General features: G+C 28.3%; 1 protein-coding gene across 1 annotated transcript in view; it reads left to right on the top strand.

The window, feature by feature from the left end:
• Positions 1–3,341: 3,341 nt before the first annotated feature.
• Positions 3,342–23,401, top strand: part of LOC135930890 (uncharacterized) — a 60,236-nt gene continuing 40,176 nt past the window's right edge. Inside the window, exons 1-15 of the mRNA XM_065467689.1 lie at positions 3,342–3,483; positions 10,338–10,473; positions 10,900–11,062; positions 11,750–11,909; positions 13,277–13,410; positions 13,975–14,034; positions 14,425–14,724; positions 17,039–17,128; positions 17,853–17,970; positions 18,205–18,323; positions 18,428–18,607; positions 18,922–19,080; positions 19,450–19,590; positions 20,325–20,502; positions 22,380–22,581. Coding sequence (XP_065323761.1) covers positions 3,342–3,483; positions 10,338–10,473; positions 10,900–11,062; positions 11,750–11,909; positions 13,277–13,410; positions 13,975–14,034; positions 14,425–14,724; positions 17,039–17,128; positions 17,853–17,970; positions 18,205–18,323; positions 18,428–18,607; positions 18,922–19,080; positions 19,450–19,590; positions 20,325–20,502; positions 22,380–22,581 — 2,282 coding nt within the window. The remainder of the gene's footprint in view (positions 3,484–10,337; positions 10,474–10,899; positions 11,063–11,749; positions 11,910–13,276; positions 13,411–13,974; positions 14,035–14,424; positions 14,725–17,038; positions 17,129–17,852; positions 17,971–18,204; positions 18,324–18,427; positions 18,608–18,921; positions 19,081–19,449; positions 19,591–20,324; positions 20,503–22,379; positions 22,582–23,401) is intronic.

Below are 23,401 nucleotides of genomic sequence, written 5' to 3'. Positions count from 1 at the left end.
GAATGAACCGTTATACTAGACTGTTTGATACCTCGGTTTTATTGAAATTGAAGGGAGATAGGTCGTTATGAAGACTCTTATCGTCATTCGAATAAAATTTAAAAGGGAGTTTACATTCGGATAAACTTTTTGTTGTTGTTGATGCTAAGTTTGGTAGAACCAATGACATGTAATAATACCTAGACTGACGATATATTCATTTAAAATGTACATCAATGAAAACAGCTAGGGACTCCATTTTGATTACCCATATCAGTATTAAAAAATTTAAACGAGAGCCCAATTTATTCCTATGTCTGTTGCAAACTTTATTAAAGAATTACCTGATCATCGAGATAAAAAGGAACAATTTATCAATTTAATAGTAGTTTTTAACATGAGAATAATTACTATATGGGTTATCAGAGGGTCCAGCTGATTTGCATTCAACGACGGTTTCAAAAGCATTATTATGAATGCATCAGCAGTCTAGGTATTATTATATGTCATTGAGTAGAACTAGGAGGATACTGGTGGAGTGAATTAAATTTTTGAGAGGAGTAAGATCGTTATTGGTTCACGAGGAATGTAGAAATTCCTGCTTAAGCCCTACGAAATTAGTGAGGCATTTTAAAATCGATAATTTATTTTTTATGGTCGTTTATTATTTAAATGCTCAAATTATAAACGTTAGATTAATTTTTATTGTTTTTTTTTGCTAATCGACACGTTATTATAATTAGATCAGATTGGCTATCATCGTATAAAATAAAAAATTAAGTATTCAAAATGTAAAATCAAAAAAAAAACAACAACATTTAAAATAGAAATATAAAATAATATAATCAATAAACTGGACCATAAGAGAAAATTCATGATAAAAAGTTAATTTTTTTTTAAATAAAAAAAGAAGCTAGATAGATGATAATTGATTTATCCTCTTAAATTTCAGTTTATACTTATGGTGGGGGAATTTTATATGATCGATTAGCAATCAAACTTGTCAAAAAGTATACACTTACTCCTATTAATATAATAAATACTAATAAGGGGGTAATCATTTGTTAGAGCGATAGATCCTTGGTTAAGCACAAACTCGAAAATGACCAAATAAAGTCTTAGTGATAGGACTGGTGCAGCCATGCATAGATGCCATGGAAAAATCTTTTTCAACCAAAAATCGACCTTTAGTAAGAAAGGCATTTTTCAGACTCGACTCACCCCTAAAAAATTTTTTTCTACTAGTCGAACCCGAAAATCAATATATATATAAAAAAAAGTTTGCCATAAAGTTTGATTTTAAAGAAGTAAGTTTTAAAATAATTGAAACTGATTTTTTAAAAAAATATAAGTGAAAATAATGTATCAAACTATGAAATATTTTATTATACCGATTTTAGATCACAATAAAAATATTTTTAAACCTAATTTCGAAATAAAAATGAATTACTTAAGGTGGGGTTTGAATAAAGACCTCCAATCTAAATAAAATAAAACATTTTTTAAGCTTTTTTTCTAAATTGTCAACTTGCCAATCAAATCAGAATATATGCCTTCCCCTATGAGTCAGCAAGATTCTAAACTATGATATGCACCATTTCACGTGATCATTAAAAATTTATAATAAAATAATGATGATTTTTTTTGGAAAGAGATAAATAGACAATTTAACTTTTTAAATGACAAATACTATTAAAAGTGACATTTTTTTATTTTGTCTCAATTTCACCAACCACGCCACAATTTAAAAAAATACAAGAAATATAATAATTAAAATTGTCCTCTTTAAATTTAGGTTTTTTTTTATAAAATATGAAAAAATATTTTATATAGACTATTTTAATTTTAACACCTTCGAATTTTTTTAAAAATAATATAATATAATTAATTAATTACAAATGTTCCTTTGACATTATAAATCATCTTTATAATTACATATTTAAATTTTCTTGTGTTTTTTTATATTTTAATATTTAAAATCATGACTTTGAAATTATTTATCTTTTTTAATTATACAAATATCATTTTTTTTGATATCCTTATAGATTTTTTTAAAAATATAATATTAGTATACTTATACTTTACACAACAATGATACCGCTTGAAAAGAGGGCTTTACATTATAAAAAAAAAATGCCCTCAACTATAATTATTAGATTAAAATTTACAATATATGTATTACGTAAAAAAAAATTTGCGATATTTATATGACAATGACACAAATGAGACAATTTAATTGTAATGTAATATAATTATAGATACTTTTATTGTGTATTATAATATGAAAAATGTAATTAAGTTTCACATGCGTGATATAGACTTATTTTGTTTGTTTAATTTTTGCCATCTTGAAGAAGTTTTAATTTTTACACAATTTTGTCTAATTATCTTTCCACCAATATATATAATATAAATCGTAAAAACGACAAAAAAAAATTCAAATAATATTAACAGATGGAATAGGTAAAATAAAAACTGAAGGAAATATTTATAAAAAATATCCAATTAAATAATATTTTTTATTAACCCTATAATTGGGTTAATTTTTCTAGAGGTGATAATGCCCATTTATTTTAAAAAATATCGTCTGCGACTAAAATTTATAAAAAAATATATTATAATTATTCATATTATTTATCTATTGTCGTGGATTTTGATCTATATATACATATAAAACACAAAAAGTAACAAAATCATTTTTACAATCATATATAAAAAAAGTATTCATAATTTTATGTAAGTTTATATAAATAAAGATGAACATTTTAATTTATCCTTTTTTTCTCCTTATAAAATATGTATTATCATTTAATTTTATTTATTCAAATTATTAAATATGTTTATTTTTTCCCCCCTTCTTCCATATATAACTCATTTTTTTTTCAATAATTTATACAAATCACAACTTTTTTAATTTAAATAAATTATTTGAAAAGTTTTTGATTTATTTTTTAAAATAAAATAATTTATAAATTATATTATATTATAAACCCTAATTAGTTAGTACCTTTAAAATATTTTATTAAATATTTTCTTTCATTTCTAAATTTTGACTTTTGAGTAATATTTTCTGTAGGAGGGGGGGTTTTATTTTAATTTCCTCTGCCTTCATTAATTATAAATTTTTTTTTTTTTACATTTTCACATCAACAATTGAATTTCTTTTTTAAAAAAAACTTAAAAATAATTTTTTAAATATAATTATTTATTAGTTCTCCATTGTTTCAATAATTTTTTAAAAATTTTATAATAGGATACTTTTTTTTTTAAAAAAAAATATGAAATTAAAAAATATTTATTATGAAAGAAAATTAAAACGGAAATTCTAATTAGAAATTAAGAATTTATTCATTAAATCAACTATGCAGATAAAAATGGAATCGCTGAAAAATATTCCGCTCATATTCTTCCTTTATTATTTTTTGTGCGTTTATCATCTATCCTCTCAATCCGATGATTTTTACGATTCCGATGCCGCCATTGATTCTTTAAATGATGAAAAAGGTTCCGTTTTTTTATTAGAAAAATGTTAATTTTTAAAACCGACTAAAATAATGAAATTTTGTAACACTAACTTAAAGGGATCAGCTTGAATCGAAGAAGTCATTCAAATTTTTTCTAATAACAATTTTCCTGTCAGGTCTATACAGCTGGGCCTTAGGCCTCTACCCGCTGTGATGATATATATATTAAGTCATCATCTTAAATCTCAAAAATTGATAAGAATGAATGAAAAAAAAAATATCTATAAAATTTTTATTACTTAAGGTTTCGTGAAAATTATGACCCTTAGGGGCTGAATAATTAACTAAAAAATAATTATGGATTTATTTGACTAAAAAAAAATGTCAAAAATAAAAAAATAAGAATTTTTTGCTTTTAATTATTTATTCCTTGTAACGACCCAAATATTTTTATGTCTCCTAAAATTATTTATTCTTTTTTCTTCCGTAATCAAATATAAAACCGAGCTAAAGAAATATCTCAATTTTAAGAAATATAATTTAATAAATTCTTAATAATTTGAATTTCCCGCGATTATTTAAAATTTAAAAGATCGCCTTCTAGTTATGGGTTCAACAGAGCTATAAGCTACGTATTCCTCATTTCCATTTAGAACTGACTGAATATCAAAAAGATTTGGGGAGAATTTATATGAGGAGTCCTTTACAGATTTTGGGAAAGGCTCACGTATTTATATACGAACAGTCCGAAGGACTGTTTTTTTAAACGTTTATAGGCGGAGATAAAAATAGTTGGGGGGTAAAGATGAAGTCTATAAGAATCACACATATATTTAATCACTTTATGGGGCTGGGTAAGGTATGATTTTTTAGTATATTATGAATAAATTTCTACCATCTAGAACATAAATAATATATAAATTTTGTCCATCCCGTCTCATCTTCTCGTTTACATAATGTTAATCTTGATCCAATGAATTCCCAACTTATTTTTTTTTTATCACCGGAAAAGCCGAACCAAGCCTCATTTATCTTTTTCAAATTTAATTTTCAAATTTAAATCTTTTTTTTATTGTTGCGGTAGAACCAGATTATGCATTTTCCGGAAATCTCCATTAACTGTGCTTAATATAGTTTACAACATGCCATTTCTTTATTGCCTCGAATCTTGAAATACGTACAAGTATCGAATAAATCAGCAGCGGAAATAAAAAATATCTTTGAGTTCAAATAAAATTTGAGTATTTGACGGTCATTCCCTAATGGCATCAAGCATAATGAAATTGGGGTTATATTAGCCTGCGTTCACAGTTAGTGCGAACGCGGTGAAGTTTACTTGTGAAAAAGGAAAATAAATTTAAAAAACTAATATAAAATTATATAAGGAACATTTTGAATAACTTTTATGAATGGCTACAAATTTATTTCAATTATTAAGCGTTTTAATAATAGAAAATAATTTTTTCTTTGTTTATTCACAAAATAAAACTAGAATCTTATTTTTAGAAAAAGTCCTTAAGATGTTGTGAGAAATGTATTGCCCTGCAAAACTTTGAAAATATACATAATTAAAAGTTGACGAGAAAGAAAACGTTCCATCTTACCACCACCTTAATCTCTCGAAGTATTTGCTAACCCCCCCCCCCCTTAAAATATTTAAAATTGATTCACCCGTTAAAGAACTATTTTAAATTTAAAATATGACCACACGAAAACGCAAATGGAAGGTGGATATATAGACTCTGCATGAATGTGAAACCGGAGTTTGTAATCAGAATCCAAAACCCGTTGAACCCTGTTAAATATTAGAACCGGAATCAGGGGAACCTATCTAAAAAAAAATAATATTCGAAATTGGAACAAGTTAGAATTCTAAAATTCTTTAAGTTTTCTAAAACAGTTTAAGCGGAGTAAAAATACTTTATCAATGATCTCTTCTCTCTTTAAGTTATGTCCCAAAACCTTCAATTTTTTTTTGATATTATATTCGAAAAATTTCAAAAATTTATCGAAAAACATGAAATAATAGAAAAATAAGTGAAAATTTTAAACCACATCATCATTAGGTTTCCTTAAAGTTTTTTTTATTTTTTAAAACCTTTGAAAATGTTCGAAAACACACCATAGAGTTAAACCTTAGAAGAAGGAAAAGGAAAGTTATATAATAAAAATATAAAATTAAGAGGCATTATGCATTAATTTTTAATAATTATCCCAATGAATATTTTGTTAAAAATTTTTTTATAAAATGATATTTATCATCTTTGTAAGGAAGTCTTTGTAAGTTAAAGTATTAACCGAAGAAAAGCACTTTAACATATTATATTTTTTATTAATCAAAGTATTCTGCTAAAAAAAAACATGAATAATTGTATTTTCATGGTTGGGTAAATTGAAAGCAGATCCGATAAATCATTTTTTTATCCAATAATATATAGGATATTTGAATACATACGCAGAATCAATTAACCTATTAATGGTTAACGGTGCACGGCTGATTTTTTTTTTAGAATATCATATTAAGGCATTAATCAATATATTTTGGAAAAATATAGCATTTTTATCCACCAGAAGGATCTTGACCATTAATGGGTTAAGCTGTACTACTAATAAGACTTAATTGCCGGGTTTCGCCATTGTGTATCATATAAAATAAATTCATATTATTAACACACATTTTGGCGTCTATTAAAAATCTTTGACGTCACCGGGGGGGGGGGGCAAAATAGGATTTAAATCGCTTAAAATTTGATTTGTTGACTAGTCCTTTTTCTTTTTTTTAAAAAAAATTTCTATTAAATGGTAATTAATATTTCTGAGCAATTATTTACCCGTACACATTCTGGTTATGTGCGCGCTAGAAGCAATACTCAGTTTCTAAATTAACCCTCATACTGATTGGATGAATCAGGAATCGCTGGCTTAATTATTATTTACAAATAAAAAAAAATGAAATAAATCTTAGGAGGTCATTAAAATAACTGATTTTAGTATTTGAGCCATGCAAATTCAAAAAAAAATAAATTTCTCGAGAAGATCCCGATCCGATCTTTTAAAGTCCGAACCCGGGGTTAGACCTATTTTTAACGTTTTGATGATGAGCTATCTAGCCCGCCCTAAGCCTAACGACTGTCAAACCCCCTCCCATGATAACTTGAATGAGAAATTTATCAATTATAAAATGAATACAGACTATATATGTTAATTTGAGAGAGTGTATTCCCCCCCCCCTTCCCACCTCACCTAATTTACTTCTCTAAAATCTTAACTATCCTACTACATTCGTACACCCCCCCGAGTAAAAAAAAACAAATTTTTTTTTCTAAATCAAATTAATTTATAATTATATGGCATCATAAAATATAATTTTTCACGATTATAATTTTTAAAAAAAAATTCTCACCGCGTTGCACATGGTTATGGTATAATTGTTGTTGGCTATATATAATAAAAAAACGAGTGACAACATAAGATATAAATGTTATGGCCTAGGTAATTGTAAGTAAGCTCACCTTTATACCAAATATAAATTTAATTTGATTAAAATTCATAAAGTGTTTTTTTATAGCTTATAAATTTTATGGGGCCAATTACGTGGTTTTTTTTCCCAATGTTTATTTATGTTTTTTTTGAAGGGCTTTTTAAAACTACAAAATAAAGTCAAAATTTCAGATTTTATTTTTAAGTATATTTGGAATTTTGGGTGATGCCACTATTTTTAATCATCTCTGAATCAAACCTAAAACAATTTATAAACAATTAAGACAATCCTAGTTTAATCCACCCCTACCTTAACTTGTCCAATTTGTTTAATTTGAGCTAGACATTCCGTCAATGCCGCTCAAATTTAGTCAGATTATTTGTATGAACCGTTAAGGTTTTCAGATGGTTGTAAAACCTCCTACCACATACAAAGGTTTTATTTAGCTGTAAAGGCAGAAGTTATAGCATGCTACCAATAGACGTATAAAATTAAAATTATTATAGGATTTTTTCCTTGTTTAAAAGATAGTTATATTTGTCGGTAAATAATTTTAAAAAAACCTTTGATTACTTTTTGTAATTTAAAATTCGTAAAAGCTATTTTTGGCTAGGTCCACAATTTTTAGTTTTAAAACTTTCATAAGTTTTAAAATTTGAATGAAATCGTGTATTAAATTTTTGAAATTTTTTAAAATTGTCTAGAATTATATTTTGGACACGTTTTTAATTTTTATTAGTGTTGTTAAACGCCTCGTTTTGAGCCGATTTTTAAAAACGGCTATCTCAGTTATTTATCCAGAAAAATATTATGCAAGCCTGAACATTTTGCTCATAGAAGGAGCAAATGTCTAGACATATAGTATCAAAATTTCGAGGCTTAGTTAATATTTTTCTGGCGAAAATATTGAGTTAGCCGTTTTAAAAATCGGCTCAAAACGAGCCGTTTAACAACATTAATTTTTATACAAAAAAGCTTCTTTCTCCTTTTTTTCGATAAAGTTTTAAAAAGTTTGCGAATCGAATTAATTATTTTTTTGTAAATATGATAATAAACTTTTAGGGTTGATTCCTAGTCATAGGCCTCTCCAAGATTTTGCTAACGAGGGGGGAGAACTACTAGGTAGATATTTCCTTATAAATTTTTATAGTGGATCATTAGGTCCACTTATTTTAGGCTCATGGCTAGTGTTGTTAAACGGCTCGTTTTGAGCCGATTTTTAAAAACGGCTAACTCACTATTTCATCCAGAATAATATAACTCAAGCCTGACGATTTTGTTTGTAGAAGGAACAAAGGTTTGGACATCTATCAGCAAAATCTCAAGGCTTAGGCTATATTTTTCAGGCCAAAATATTGAGTTAGCCGTTTTTAAAAATCGGCTCAAAATGAACCATTTAACAACCATGGCTATATTAGAATTTTATAAAAATATAAATGTGGTTTTTTCGCTTTTTTTTTTCATTATAAAAAATGCTTAAAAATTTTTTTTTTTGAATTATAGTACTTTATTTTTGAAATTTTTCTTTATTAAACTTTTACTAATTTGTCCTTCAAATTCTTCCTTAGAGTTGTGTACGTAGTGTTGTTAAGCGCGATTTGGGTCGATTTTTCAAAACGGCCCGATTAAGATTTTAGCTAAAATAATATTATGTAAGCATCGAGATTTGGCAAATAGATGTCCAAGCATTTCTGCCAGCTATAAGCAAAATCTTTAGGCTTACATTAATGATTTGCATCGGGCCTGATTTTTCGAGCCTGGCCTGGCCTGAAATTTTTTTTAAAAATTTTTGATGGCCCAACCCGAACCCATTTTAAAAAGTTTTGCCGACCCTGCCCGAATTTATTTAAATATAAAAAATTAATTTTTATATTTACTCAAAATAAAAGTCTAGATATAAAATCAAATATTTTTATTTTACTTTAAAAATTTCAACGTAAATTTAGAATTTAGATTTATAAAAAAAATTTTCTAAAGCTCAAAACGACCCGGCCTGAATTTTTTTTAAAAATAGGCCCGAACTCTATTTCTTTTTTAAAAAATAGGCCCGGCCCGAAGCCCGTTCGTGCAGGGTATCGGCCGAGCCTACTTTTGCAGATCTCTAGCTTACATAATCACGAATCGGGCTTTTTAAACACACTAGTTGTATGCATTTGTTTTTTTGGTGAGAGGAACTCGTTTTTTCTTTTCTTTCTTTTTTTCCAAATAAACAGCTGTCTGTTCTGAATGGAATGTCCAAATAAACAGCTGTCTGTTCTGAATAGCAAAATACCATCACATTATAATGGAAGTCTTGGGCTTTTCTATTAAAAGAAAGAAAAAGAAATGCAAATGACGACACACTAGGGACGCACCCTAAGAGTTTAATGTTTCAAAGTCTCGCTATAACCCCATTCAACAAGGGTGTGCTCACCTCCGCTATATAGATGTGTAACCGGTTTTGTAATAATACATTCATCTTAACAATTGGTCGTTATCTTTCGTCGATAAATAAAATTGTAATTGACATTCGAATATGTCATTTAAAATCAAATAAGGGAAAAGGAGGTACCTCGTGGATGGATAATTTTTTATATATTTTGAACAAATGATTTCTCAAAATCAATATTTATTCTGAGTCTTTTTTTTTTATTAAAAAAATAATAAAATAAAATAATTATGGGTTGCGATCATGTAATATAAATAAAAAGAGTAATAAAAAGTGGAACCTTCGACTATATATCTTGACCGCTTTCTTAACTCGATACATTTATTGCAACCGAACCCTCAAAAAAAAATCTGAATCAATATTAAAAAAATGGTTTTTATAAAATAAAATGTCTCACTAAATATATTGACCACCTTTTGACCATCTTTATTAAAAAGGTTCACCTTATTAATTATTTATAATAATAAATTGTGAGAGAAATGAGTGAGTATATAAAAGAAGTACATGCAAATAAAAAAAATAATATAACATAAATTTTTTTTTGATAAATTAGAAAATCAAAGGTAAACATTTTATAATTTTATTATTATTATTATTATTATATTGCTCAATGTCAATTGTCCCGGAGGCCCTTCATCTTCTTACACTCTTTGAAATGATAATTTCATAAATTAAAATATTTTGTACAAAAAAAAAATATTAAAGATTACTGGATGAGATAAATGAATAATTTATAATAATAAATTATTTTTAGAAGAAGGGTAAAAAACATCGGAACATAAAAGTACGGGGCAGGTATGCCCCATTTTTTAAATAACTTGCAAAAATCTAGGGGAGGAAAGGGACAGTCTGCTTCTGGAAAAAATAAAATAGGCGGACATTTTTTTATATGTAGCTAAATGCTAAGACTTATAATGAGTGTTTTTTACCATTGCATATATATTATAAGGCGCCATTTTATTTAATCTTTTTTTTTAACCTAAAGAAGCTGGTCTATTTCCGGTCGTCTTAAATTTAGCGAGTGGAGCTAAAATATGGACGAACGCTACCTGTGGCCAACACGAACCCGAGACGTATTGCAAATTGATGGAACATGTCGAGAAGAAACCATTTGATTGGATGTATTATATATTAACTTTTGTATTTTAATGTGTAATCATAGTCTTGTTAATGTGGAGGGAGTGAACGAGCATGCGCAACAATCTCAAATTAAATTTGAATGCGCCTAAATTATTTTCTATTTTTGAGCAATTCGTATTGGCTTGTTTACAACTAATTTGTCAAATTTTATGTCGGAAAAAAGAAAGAAAGTAGAAAGTAAGAAATAAATAAAGATAGTTAGAAAGAAGAAAGGAAAGAGGAAAATCTCAACTATTTAAAGAAATAGAAATAAAGGCCTGCTCTCTTTTTGAAATAGTTGTTTGTCTATTTGGCGTCGTGTCAAGTTATCATTCCAAGCTCCAACTGCGAATTTTTTTTTTCGTGAATAATTTTTATGTTCGATTTAGAAAATACTCAATTTAAATAAAATAAAATGAAATGAAAAGTTCCAACAAACAATGCGATATTTGCGACGGAAAAAGCGCCATCTTAAGTCAAAGGCATCCCATAGAATACGCCATTGATGGGACGCAAAGATGGTGGCAAAGTCCTTCTATAGCCAAAGGATACCAATATCAATTCGTGGATATTATCATTGATTTGAGACAGGTTTTTATATTTTAAATAAAAAACGGGTGCCATATTTTTTTTTGTCATTTTAAGTTAATCAAAGGAATTTCCTGTCTATCTATATTTTTTAAGTATTTAAAACTTAAATGAATGTTTTAAAATAGGTATAATGGATACACCAACTGTTTAAAAAAAAACTCATCCTTCCACCTTATGCGTCAATAATCATAAAAACCAGATTATTTTTAAAATTAGAATAAATTTCTTGAAATTTTTGGTTTCCCAGAAAAAGTTTCGAATACGAAAATATCAAAGTAACGGGAACTGAACATTTTTAATTTTGAACGGAAGGAGAATAGAATGCTCCTGTTCCCAGTCCCTATTACATATATTCGGTTACATCTATCCCATTTCTGTAGGTAATTTAATTTGAAATCCACGTTCGGTTAGCTTATTCGTTCAGAGACTCCGATATTGTACGAATATTTGTAATTGGATAGATTAAAATTTAGCCTTGCTTCCCATGGTTACAGACGCTAGTTTAATATTTAATTGGACTAAAACTCTTCAGATAAATAACTCTCTCTCGCTCTCGCTCTCCTTTTTCTGATTATTAATTAAATTGCTTTTTAAAATACATTATTATTTTTTTTGTTGTCATGTTTGGTTAAAAATTTCTTGCATATAATAAACTATATGAATATTATATAATTATATTTAATAAAGGTGTACCAAATATACTACTTGATAATTAAATCTGGACCATCGCCCAGGCCCGGAAATTGGATTTTGGAGAGGTCCATAGACGGCATAACATTCAAGCCTTGGCAATTCTTCGCCACTAACCCTTACGAATGTAACGAGTTGGCCAGGGAGTATTATTACGGTTATAAAAATGATTAATTAAATTATTTCACATTTTTTTTTGTGGTGGCCGAAATTTTATTTTATAAAATAGGACATAACCTAATTCTTACAATCCATTTTAAATAATATATCAATATCTTTTAAATATTAGGTTTGGTTTTTGATATTTAGTTTTTTTTAAAAAAGGTAACTATTTGAAATTCAAATTTTTTGTTATCTCGATTAATGTTAAAACGCAACCGTTATCGAAATAACAATTTGATAAACAGTGACCAAAATTAAATTTTTTTTCCTGCCATATATCATATCACGTAAACACCTATATAAAAAAACCCCGGTAGTATAAAAGTCATTTCTCAATTCTACAACTATAGTGACCGAGCTATAAAGGTTACTCGAAAATAACAATTTTATTTGTACCACATTATAAACCATATGTGGTAGGAAACATCTTCTTTCAAGTTTTAACATTAACCATATTTATTTTCCAACCTTCAGCAAATTTCAGCCGACTCCAAAACGGCTTAGCTCGAGTTTTTAGGTGAAAAAATAAAGCTAAACCTAGTTGAGCTTAGCCCTAAAAATAGTCTAAAACTAATTAGTTAAAAAACTAGGCCTCAGTTAAGGGTCAGCAGTTACTATAGCGTTATGCAATAAAATAATTATATAAAAAATAATTTTGATATATAAAATAAATAATAATTAAGGGTATGCATAATACTCTGCATAACGCTGACGGACGATCAGCCGATGCCTAATTTTTGACTAATTAGTTTTAGATTTTTCCGAAAGCCTGATTAGGTTTTCCCGATTTTTAGGCTACGCTTAAATTAGTTTCACCCGTAAGCGAAGTTTTTAACCAATCAAGCAACACTACCAAACACCTTTAAAATATTATAAAACGGTAGCTCTCCATATATATATTTGTTAAAAAATTCTCTGGATATGAATATAAAAAATACATAATTTTGTTTTTACTTTTTCTTTACCAAAATTATCTTTGTCCCCTTATCAGAGCTGCTTAGAATGTTTTTGATTAGCCATCCCCCCTCCCCCATCCCTCTTCTTCCTATGATAGAAGAAAAAATAGAAATCACATGTTAAATATCCGCGGATTCTGAATTTTTATTAAGTTAGGAACCAAATTCTAAAAAAACATAATTTTATAAAAAAAGTTTTTCTCCTGGTTTTTTGAGTCCTGCAAATCCGGACGCGAAGCTCGGTACTAACAATAGATAAAATAACTGAGAAAGCCTAGGTTAAGTCTAAAAATGTGGTGGGGGGGGTGTCATGGATCGAAAAATAAATTGGATTGTAGTGCTTTTTATCTAGTTTAGAGAAATTAATTTTGTTTTCAATAATAATTTTTATAAAAAATTTAAACAGACAATCCTCAAGGAATGAAAGATTTTTCCTTCGACTCAGGGGCAATATTGACCGGGACATTTTGGTTCGAAAAGGATGATCAAGTCATTTGCACCAAACAATTTAGCGAATTGTTACCTTTAGAAGATGGAGAGGTTTATATTCGATTTTATTAATTCATTTAAAATTTTTCTAAATTTAAATTTCCTCCTTTAAAAAGTGTTTTTCAAAAATAAGTTTTAAATTCTATTGAAACCTTATTTTTTTTAACTCCTAATTCGCACTGAGTAATTTTTCCAGAAAGATACTATATTTAATTATTTTAATTTTTTTTATAAAGTTATAAACTGAAATTAAATTAGTCAAAAATAAATCCAAATAAGATAAGGTGATTATTATCATTTCCTTGCAAATATAACTATGGTCATAACTTACTATATTTTTTTTTCCATTTCTTTTTTTTTAAAGAATTATAATTCAAAAATTGAATTTTAATTGGTATGTCAATAAATTTATGCTTGTCTTCTAAATGACAGTATATTGAAAATTGAAAAGAAATTTAGTATTTTTTTTGTGCAGAATTTTTGAATATAAAATATTGATCCGAATTGTGGGTAGAAGAGGAAGAAAAAAAAAGAAAATTGAGGTAAATATATCTTCTACGATTTTGTGTATAAAGGTACAAATTATACAAAATGAACGATTAAATTTTTACGTAGATTCACGTGTCTCTGATCAATGGACGACCCGGCATTAGCGGACCCTCTCAAACGTTGATAGTAATATAAATTATAATTTTAATAATTTGCAACTTTTAGTGTTAAGAAACGAACATTGCTGAGTTATTTAAACGATAAATAAATTATATTACAAGCCAGTTATTTTTTAGCACCCCCATCTTTCGGACGAAGGTTGAACCAGAATTTTATCAAGTTAATCAATTTCTTAACTCTTAAATCTTCGTTTTTTAAATTAAACATTCCTCTCCCCTTCTCGAACTTAGAAAAAAAGAAGCTTAATCGAAAAAAAATTGGGCCCATCATACCTTAAGAAAACAATATTATGCACGCAATTTTCCGAGTGATTTTGATGAATAATGTTTCTTTTGTAGCTCAATTTCTTCCCCCATCCCTTCTCTTCTAATTGTCACGCTTTTTCGATTAATACAGGAATTTACTTCGGCTCGATACATCCGACTAAGACTGACAAAAATAAGAACTCTAAGCGCTGACTTCATGACCATGGGAAACAGGATTCATAAAGACCTCACGCCGCTACGGCGTTACAACGAAAAAATAGGTAACGCTACTAAACGCTCCGCGGGAGAATTTCGGAAAAGGGGTGGAGAGAATTTTCGGCAAGAGGATTACGATAGCGAAAGCAGTAAGAAGGCCAGGGACGTGAAGGATCAAATATACAACCAAAACTACTATTCATCCTTTACGTTGGATCAGACTGTCAGTAGAAGGGTAAGTAAAACAAAAAATCTAAAATATTAATGGGCATCAGAGACCTGCAGAGGCACCATTTGCACGGTCTGGCCAGGCCCGGTTTTAAATTTTTTAGGCCCGGCCCGGATATTTTTTAAATAAATTTTTTACGGCCCGACCCGGCCCGGATTTATAGATTTAAGGCCCGGCCCCGATAAATTAAAAAAAAATTTTTTAAGGCCCGGCCCGGATTTAAAAATTTAAGGTCGGAATTTTTTAAAATTATTGTCGACCTGGTATATACAAAAATTCACCTATGAGGTATTTTACCAAATTTTTCAGCGAGTATTATCGCTTATTATTTAAAAAATACATGAAAAAAGCTAATATCTATTGAATTTATAAAAATTATAAAACTGTTATTTATAAAAATGGATATTTTGAGCATATACTATATTTTTTGCATTTATAAAAATAAAACTAATATTCATAAAAATGGTAATAAGAGCATATACTATATTTTATATTGCATTTAAAAAGAATAAAACTAATATTTAATTTATAAAAATGGAAAATATTTTGAGAATATAATATATTGTATTTAATTTACTATTTAATTTATAAAATAAAAATAAATCGCTATTTAAAAAAATGCATGTATAATAAATAGTATTTAGAAAATATAATCTAATTGCACAATATTAATATAATTTATTTTCTAATTTTTAAATATTTTATATTACATTTATAGGTTGGTTTTTCAGGTGTAAAAAAAAATTATTAATTTTCATGGATTTACCATCACATTTATGTCTTTTTAGATGTGATGTACCATGTTTATAATTATAAGATAATATACTTGAACAATTCTTATATTGTACGTAGCCAATGTTTTTTTTATTTTCATCTATGATGATGTTAAATTTAGCCCATATTTCAGATTTTAAATTATTATTTGTATTTCTAAAAGAATAAATATTATTTTTAATTTTATTAATTATATCATTAGTATTTTGTGCCATGATATTCCTTTATTTGATTGTTTTGGTAAATATTCTAAAAATTTAGATATGAATTATAAAAAATATATTATTAATACTTGAATATTGGGGCTTATTTAAGATATTCCTATTTGATTGTTTTGGTAAAATATGTTGTAAAAATTTAGATATGAATTATAAAAAAATATATTAATACTTTGAATAAATTTGCAGGAAATTAATAATTAGATCGATCTGTGGGTGTTAGGTGTGTTAACCATTACCCAATATTATATTAATCATAACTATAATATAATATAATCTTATAACCATTAACTCATAATGTTAAAATTTTTATAAAAATTATTAAGGCCCGGCCCGGCCCGGGTTTAACAATCTTAGGCCCGGCCCGGCCGGGATATATTAAAAAAAAAATTTTTTAGGCCCGGCCCGGCCCGGGTATATTTAAAAAATTTAAAATACGGCCCGGGCCGGGCCGGGCTTAGGGCCGGGCCTGCAGGTCTCTGATGGGCATTATACTATTCGATGACATATACTTGGCTAAACGGAATTCATACATTAAAAAGGCATTATGAGATATCGTTAATTACATATCAGCCAGTGCAACGCCATTTTGGTTTCCCTATTGAAACTCTGAATTTTTATAAAATAATATAAATTATTGAAATGGGAAATCAAAATGGTGTGTGAATGAACTGTCTTTATTTGAATTGATATTATTATAATTTTAATAACTCTTTTTTTTAAGATTATAATTTTCAAATTTAAAAAAAAATGGCAGCCTTTATTTAATCTTCTAAAGAAATTTTTTTTTTCGAATCTTCCCCGAGTAGACCACAATGGCCTAAAGAATATAAATATATTTAAAAATAAAAAAAAAATAGGATCCATCGTAGTTGAAAATATTATATAATCTAAATTTTCGATATACTTTAGTTATGTATCATCTTCAGCAAATTTTGTTTTTAAAAAGAAAAACCAGAAATATAAACGAGAGAGAATGATTGGAAAACTAATTCTATCACATATAATAAGAAATAATGACCACAGGATTTTTTCTTATATATTATTATAATTAGCTTCCATTGTGTCTTATTTATATTTATATATTTTTCTTTATAATTTTCCCGTTTTTCTTTATAATTTTCCCGAAAGATGAATTCTTATTTAAAAAAAAAAGTGTTTGTCCAAATTTAAAACATATTTTAATCAAATATGAGGCCAAGAAGTAAGAATTTTAATTTAAATGTCCAAATTGATCTAGTCCAAAAAAAAATCAACAAAACATTGAAAAAATTTAAGATTATTCATTTTTTTTATTCTTCTTTTTTTTTTATAAAATGGAACTCCAGTATTACTACTCTATACGGGATATTTCGATAGGAGGCCAATGCATCTGCCACGGTCACGCCGAATTATGTTTGTATGACTACGCGACAGAGGTAAGTTTATTACTAAAAAAACCCATTTGTTTATAAATTTTTGACAATATCAGGTAATCAGCTAAAGTCAAAAACCGGGCCTAAAACTGGATCAAAGATATCCAGACCGGACTTTAGACCTATTGCAAAATAGATAACATATTTAAAAACACAAAACTGAACCGTTGACTTCTGCTACATAAGGCGGAAACTAGGTTTCCTCTTTACAATCCTGATATCCAATCCAAGCGTCTCAAAAATTATCGAACCCTCCCCCCCCCCTCATCCTCTTCAAAAAATGAAGAGGCTAGTATATGGGCTAGCAAATGCTTTTCATGAAATACTTATTCACAATTTACAAACTAAAAGCACGATGGGTGGTAATGGATAACTATTGATAAAGAAAAGTCTTAAATAAATCAGTAGGACTTAATTTGGTTCAAATATATTTTTTGAACTGAAAAATAGGATGTTATAATTGCCCGGGGTAACGAGAATATTTTATGGGTGTGCAATATTGAATTTAGAAATTTTGATTCTCTCTAACTAAGCTGAAGGTTTCTTTAGGAGTTAGAATATCTATATTAGTTGTCGAGAATAAAATTGAGCCCCATCTGGGTTATAAACTGAAGAGGTAAGGATAGATGCAATTGTGTATATACAGAAAATATTAAATTAATAAATATTTATTTTCCCATAATTAAAAAAAAGATGTATTATATTCTATTTAAAAAAAAATATTAAGAAAAAGATATGCAAATGCAATCACAACACTTGCGGAGAGTCTTGCGAGGTTTGCTGTCCGGGCTTCTACCAAAAGCGATGGAGTCGCTCTACTTCTAAAACTAAATTTATTTGTCAAGGTTTAATAAGGGTGAAATAAATTATATAGGCCATATCTTTTACATATGGTTTTCCCCATCATAATCTAATTAAATTATATTGTGTGATTTTTAGATAGAAAGAAGGAAAGAAGGGAAAAAAGAAAGATTGATTTGATTTTTTTTTTCAAAAAATCGATATGTCGAAAGACACTTTCCAGACTAAAAGGTAAGTAATTTAAATAAATGATAATTTCCTATTTACACCACGAAAAGCTTGCAATTGTAATTCACATTCCACGGATTGCGTGTACGACGCCAACGTAGATAAATACAGTCAAAGCATGAATTCGATGGGTCTTTACGAAGGAGGTGGAGTGTGCGTACGTTGCCAGGTAAAAATAAATATGTAAAACAAAGGATCACGAGATTTTTGAACAAATAATGAGTAGATAGTAAATAATATATTTTAAAAAACCTCCGATAAACATGTGATTAGCATAACACAGCCGGTATAAACTGCGAAAGATGCCAAGACGGATATTTCAACCCTCAAAATGTACCCATGAATACGAGTGACGCTTGTAGACAATGTCAATGCCATGGGTCGGGGGTGGCTTCCGATATATGCCTCAAGGAAAAAAATTTGATGAACCAATTAGCCCACTTCACTGATATGGTAGTTAACCAAATAATATTTGTAATTTTTTAAGATTACATTTATACTTATTTAAGATGCCATAATAGGTATACTATATATTATACTTATATCAGAGACCTTACAGAGGTAACATTTTTCGGCCTGGACCAAATTTTATATTTTTAGAACCGGCCCTGGCCTGCCCGGGTATATTAAAATTAAAATAGACCTGGTCCCCCGTGTACTCAGGTCGGGCCAAGCTTATAGCAGGGCCTGTGGGTCTCGGATACCTCATTTGTTTGGCTTTAGCTTGATTAATATAACCTAACTTACTATATAAATGATTTTTTTAGCAACCGGGTGACTGTTTTTGTAAACCAAATTTCCGGGGACCAAAATGTGATAAATGCGCCAAGGGCTACAGGAATTTTCCCGAATGCACCCCCTGTCCGTGTAATATAGCCGGAATGAGCGATATCGATGATTGCGATGGTGATAATTGTAAATGCAAGGTTTGATTTTGTTTTCTTCACGGCATTCTTTTTGTCCCAAACATCATTCGTCACAAAAATCGTATTTTAACGTGGGACGGCATGATTCCTTTCTCGACACAAATCTATGAATTTTAAAAAGTATCTTTAGTAGAAATTTGCTAACCGGAATTTTATCTTAACCGATTTTCCGAGAGTTTATGAGAGGGATCCAAACCCACCCCTCGTCCATATTACCCGTGATTGGTTGTGCATAAATTTGTCCTGTCGAACCAACAATTTTTAAATTTCTAAACCCTAAATTAGGGTTAACAGCCTTGCTCCCCTTCTTTACACCGACAAAATGAAACATATAATTTTTTTGGGTGTTAAAATAAAAACAAAAATTAGAAAAATGTGAGGGGAGATTATTGTCAAATTTGTGCTGACGGATATTTCGGGCTCTCGGAGGCGAACGCTAAAGGTTGCGACAAATGTTTCTGCTTCGGCCTATCTAAACTTTGTGATAGTCAAGAATGGTTCATAAAAGAAGTTATAAATATTTTTAAATATGATTCATTAGTCGACGGGTATAAAAAGTGTTTGGTAGAAACTCCACGGAAAATATAGAAACCGGGTTGACTGTTATAAATAATCAAAAAATCTCTGGCGGGGAGAAAAATTGGGAATAAATAATAAACAAACCCCGAGCAATAAAATGTATTTTTTTTAAATAAAAATACCCAGTTAACAAAATTACTTATTATAAATAATAAAAAATATTTATGAATGGGTTAGTATATTAAAATATGTCCTTAACAGCATATCTTATCTAACGTTTCATTCGCAAAGGTGTCAGACAACGAATAAAGATTTGTAAAGAAAAAAAAACGTCTCACATATTTTCATTCAAAGTTGTTTTTTTTGAAAACATAACATAATTAAAATGGATAAGCAATTAAATTATTTATTAATTGTTAAAAAATGAAGTCATTTTAGAAATTTGCACAACTTAACTTTCACTTGTAACTATAACAATTAAATTGTCTCTATGGAAAAACACTTAAATTTGTTATTAATATTGTGTAAACAAATTTAAAATAATACAATATTTATAAATTTATGAATTATATATAAACACTAGGGTTTTAATAAGATTATTTTAAAAAAATCTAATTTATTATTATGAAATAACGCTAATTGGATAAATGAACGAAATAAAGAAAGAAAAATAATGAGAACATATTACATTGAAGGGAAAAAATATATAAAATATTATAACACAGGTGTCGCACATGAGAGGTTGGTCTATATCCGATATAGCAGGTAAGATTAACGTGCCTGTTCCGTCCCTCGAAAAATCTGCCGGCAGATCTAGTGTGCTAAGCTTAACGCGGGAGCAGTTAGAGACTCTTATGATGACTTATACCTCCTCCACGAGCAATTCGAATTCCATATCTAATGGTTTTTTTTAGAAATTATAATTAAATTCTTATATCTCAAATATTTTTAATATTTTATATAATTGTATAATCGCGCGTGTGTAAAATATTTATAGGCCTGCAATGGCGTAATAATGAACCTCCCAGACAAATCTTTTCCACCGACCACTAATAAAAAAATATATAGCTACTTTCGATCTTTGTTATTAACTTTCGAGCCACTCAAAATTTTGAGTGAAGTCCTCCTGCCGCTCAACTCTTGTTACCTTGTTTGTTACGACATTGTAGGACTAGGAGCCAATATTTAAAAAAAAAATCAAATATTGTTTATATTGATTTTAAAATATTATTGATTGCAAAAAAAACCAATAAATATTTGATTGTACAATAATCAAATAGTTCCGCTCCTAATGTACCGTACACTCTTGTAATTGTATTTAAAATGATAAATATCATTACTTTTTTTGTATTAAGTATTTATTCTAACAACTTAAAGAGTGTTATGTATTTTGTATTTGTATTAAATACTTAAACTGGTATAATAATTACGATTTGAAATAAGTTGCAAATTAATTTCAATTTTTTTTATTAAAATTGATTTTATGCATATTCAAGGGAGATCGGTGGCGAAAAATTTGTCCCTCCTTCCCCTTTAGAAAATTAATCAGTTTACATAAATATAACTATAAATTAATACCTACCCATCCCTTCCCGATGATATGATTGACCACTCGTCATACTTAATTGCGACTATTGAATATAAGCAAAATTTAAACAATTAAGATGTTATACATAAGAAATCCGCAAATTAATTTATTTCAAAAAATAATTATTTTGTGATGAGTTGGATAAAGAAAATAAAATGAGGATCTTATCTGTTTCACCCTATTTTATTAAAATAAACATCAATTTTAGTGTTGTTAAACGGCTCGTTTTGAACCAATTTTTAAGAACGGCTATCTCAATATTTTATACAGAAAAATATTACGCATGCCTGAAGATTTTGCTCATAGATGGTTTCAAAGGTATAGATATAAAATTATCGAAATCTCGAGCCTTAGGTAATATTTTTCTGCCTAAAAAATAGAGTTAGCCATTTAACAACACTACTAAATTTATATTATAAATAAGAATTTATCGGTATGTCCGGTATGCATTTACATGGGTTTTTTTTAAAATATAATTTGTTTTTTAATTTTTTATAACCCTTTTCTGCGGTAGTGCAAATATAAAACTACCTTTGGACTAGTGTTGTTAAAAAACCCGATTTGGGTCTATTTTAAAAAACGGCTCGATCGAGATAAATACCAAAATAACATTATTCCCCTAAAGATTTCTTTCATAGCTGGCAGAATTGCTTGAACATCTATTCGCCCAATCTCGATGCTTACCAAATGACATATATAATATCTAGACTGAGGATTCATTCATTAAAAGTGTACATTAATGCAAATCAGCTGGAGACGCCATCTTGGTTACACTAATCATTATTAAAATTTTAAACGAGCGCCTAATTTATTCCTATATCCGATGCAAACTTTATTAAAGAATTACCGGATCATCGAGATGAAAAGGAAGCAAGTTATCAATTTAATAGTAGTTTTTAACATGAGAATAATTACTATATATGTTACCAAAATGGCGGTCCAGCTGATTTGCTTTTAACTACGCTTAAAAATGCATTTTAATGAATGAATCGTCAGTCTATATATATGTCGATGCCTATATAATAATATTTTTAGCTAAAATCTTAATCGGGCCGTTTTGAAAATTCGACCCAAATCGGGCTTTTTAACAACGCTACTTTCGACCTTTATATCCACTAAAGGACATCATATAAAATGAAACCACCAGGAATATAAAAATGATTATTTATTATTATTTTTTTTATAAAAAAAGAAGATGGAGTAAGTTCGAATTTAGATATTTTCCGTTCCAACCAATTTTGGCATTATTACTGGTCCGCCCCACCCGATAAATACATAGACGATTACAAACTCTATTATTCGAGGGGCCTAAAAATTAGCTTCGATATAACTTACTACGCCGACGCGGAGAGTCCAGATTCGTACGCTAGCGGTAATGCGCTGAGACACCAAAAGTATAATTTCGAAAAAAAAATGAATAGGTTTTTGCATACATGGTAATATATGAAGTGACGATTAGAAAAAGAAGAAATCAAAGAGAGACCTGAAAAAAAGAAATTGTGAATTCTTACATTCACTATAATTTTGTTTTTTTTAGTTATTCTGAATACATTTTTTTTTGGATTCTATGGTGGTGTTACAAAGTAAAGATTTATTACAAACACAAAAGTTTTATTTATCCCATATTTAATAAACCAAAGACCCTATTTGTTAATAAAAAATAATGTTATATTTATAATAATTCTAACTTATAAAAATGAAAGAAATATGGCCAAATTTTTTAAAATAAGGAACTGTTATCCTCTTTTAATAATACCTACCTGTCCTCAGGACTTTTTATTGGTTTGGCAAGGACAAAATTGGGCCCTGTTCCAGGGAGACGTTTGACCTTCTTTAGAGAATATCTCAAAGTAGTTTGGGTTTTAAAAATTTAACGAACCATTTTCGTATTATATAATATATGTATATAAACGAAATCACATTTAACCTTTTCTAAGGTGACCTTCCTAGAACAAATATGATTTTAAGAAATGTAAAATGTTATTCGAATAAAAAAAATATTGTCATAAACAATAAGTTTCAAAAATACAATGATCAATTAATATCTAAGTGTTTGCTCTATAAGAAGACTGATAATTTTTGGAAAGAAGTGCTTTTAGTTATTCTATATTATGTGATATTAAGACACATTTAAATTTGTATTATTTTATGGATAACCAATTTGGTTCATCATCATTTTTATTCTAGGAAATGTTTTTTAAAAATGTTTTTTTT

Source organism: Gordionus sp. m RMFG-2023, chromosome 1, assembly GCF_954871325.1.
Source record: "Gordionus sp. m RMFG-2023 chromosome 1, tfGorSpeb1-WG-v2, whole genome shotgun sequence".
NCBI classification, from domain to species: domain Eukaryota; kingdom Metazoa; phylum Nematomorpha; class Gordioida; order Chordodea; family Parachordodidae; genus Gordionus; species Gordionus sp. m RMFG-2023.
This window is presented reverse-complemented; position numbering and strand designations above follow the sequence as displayed.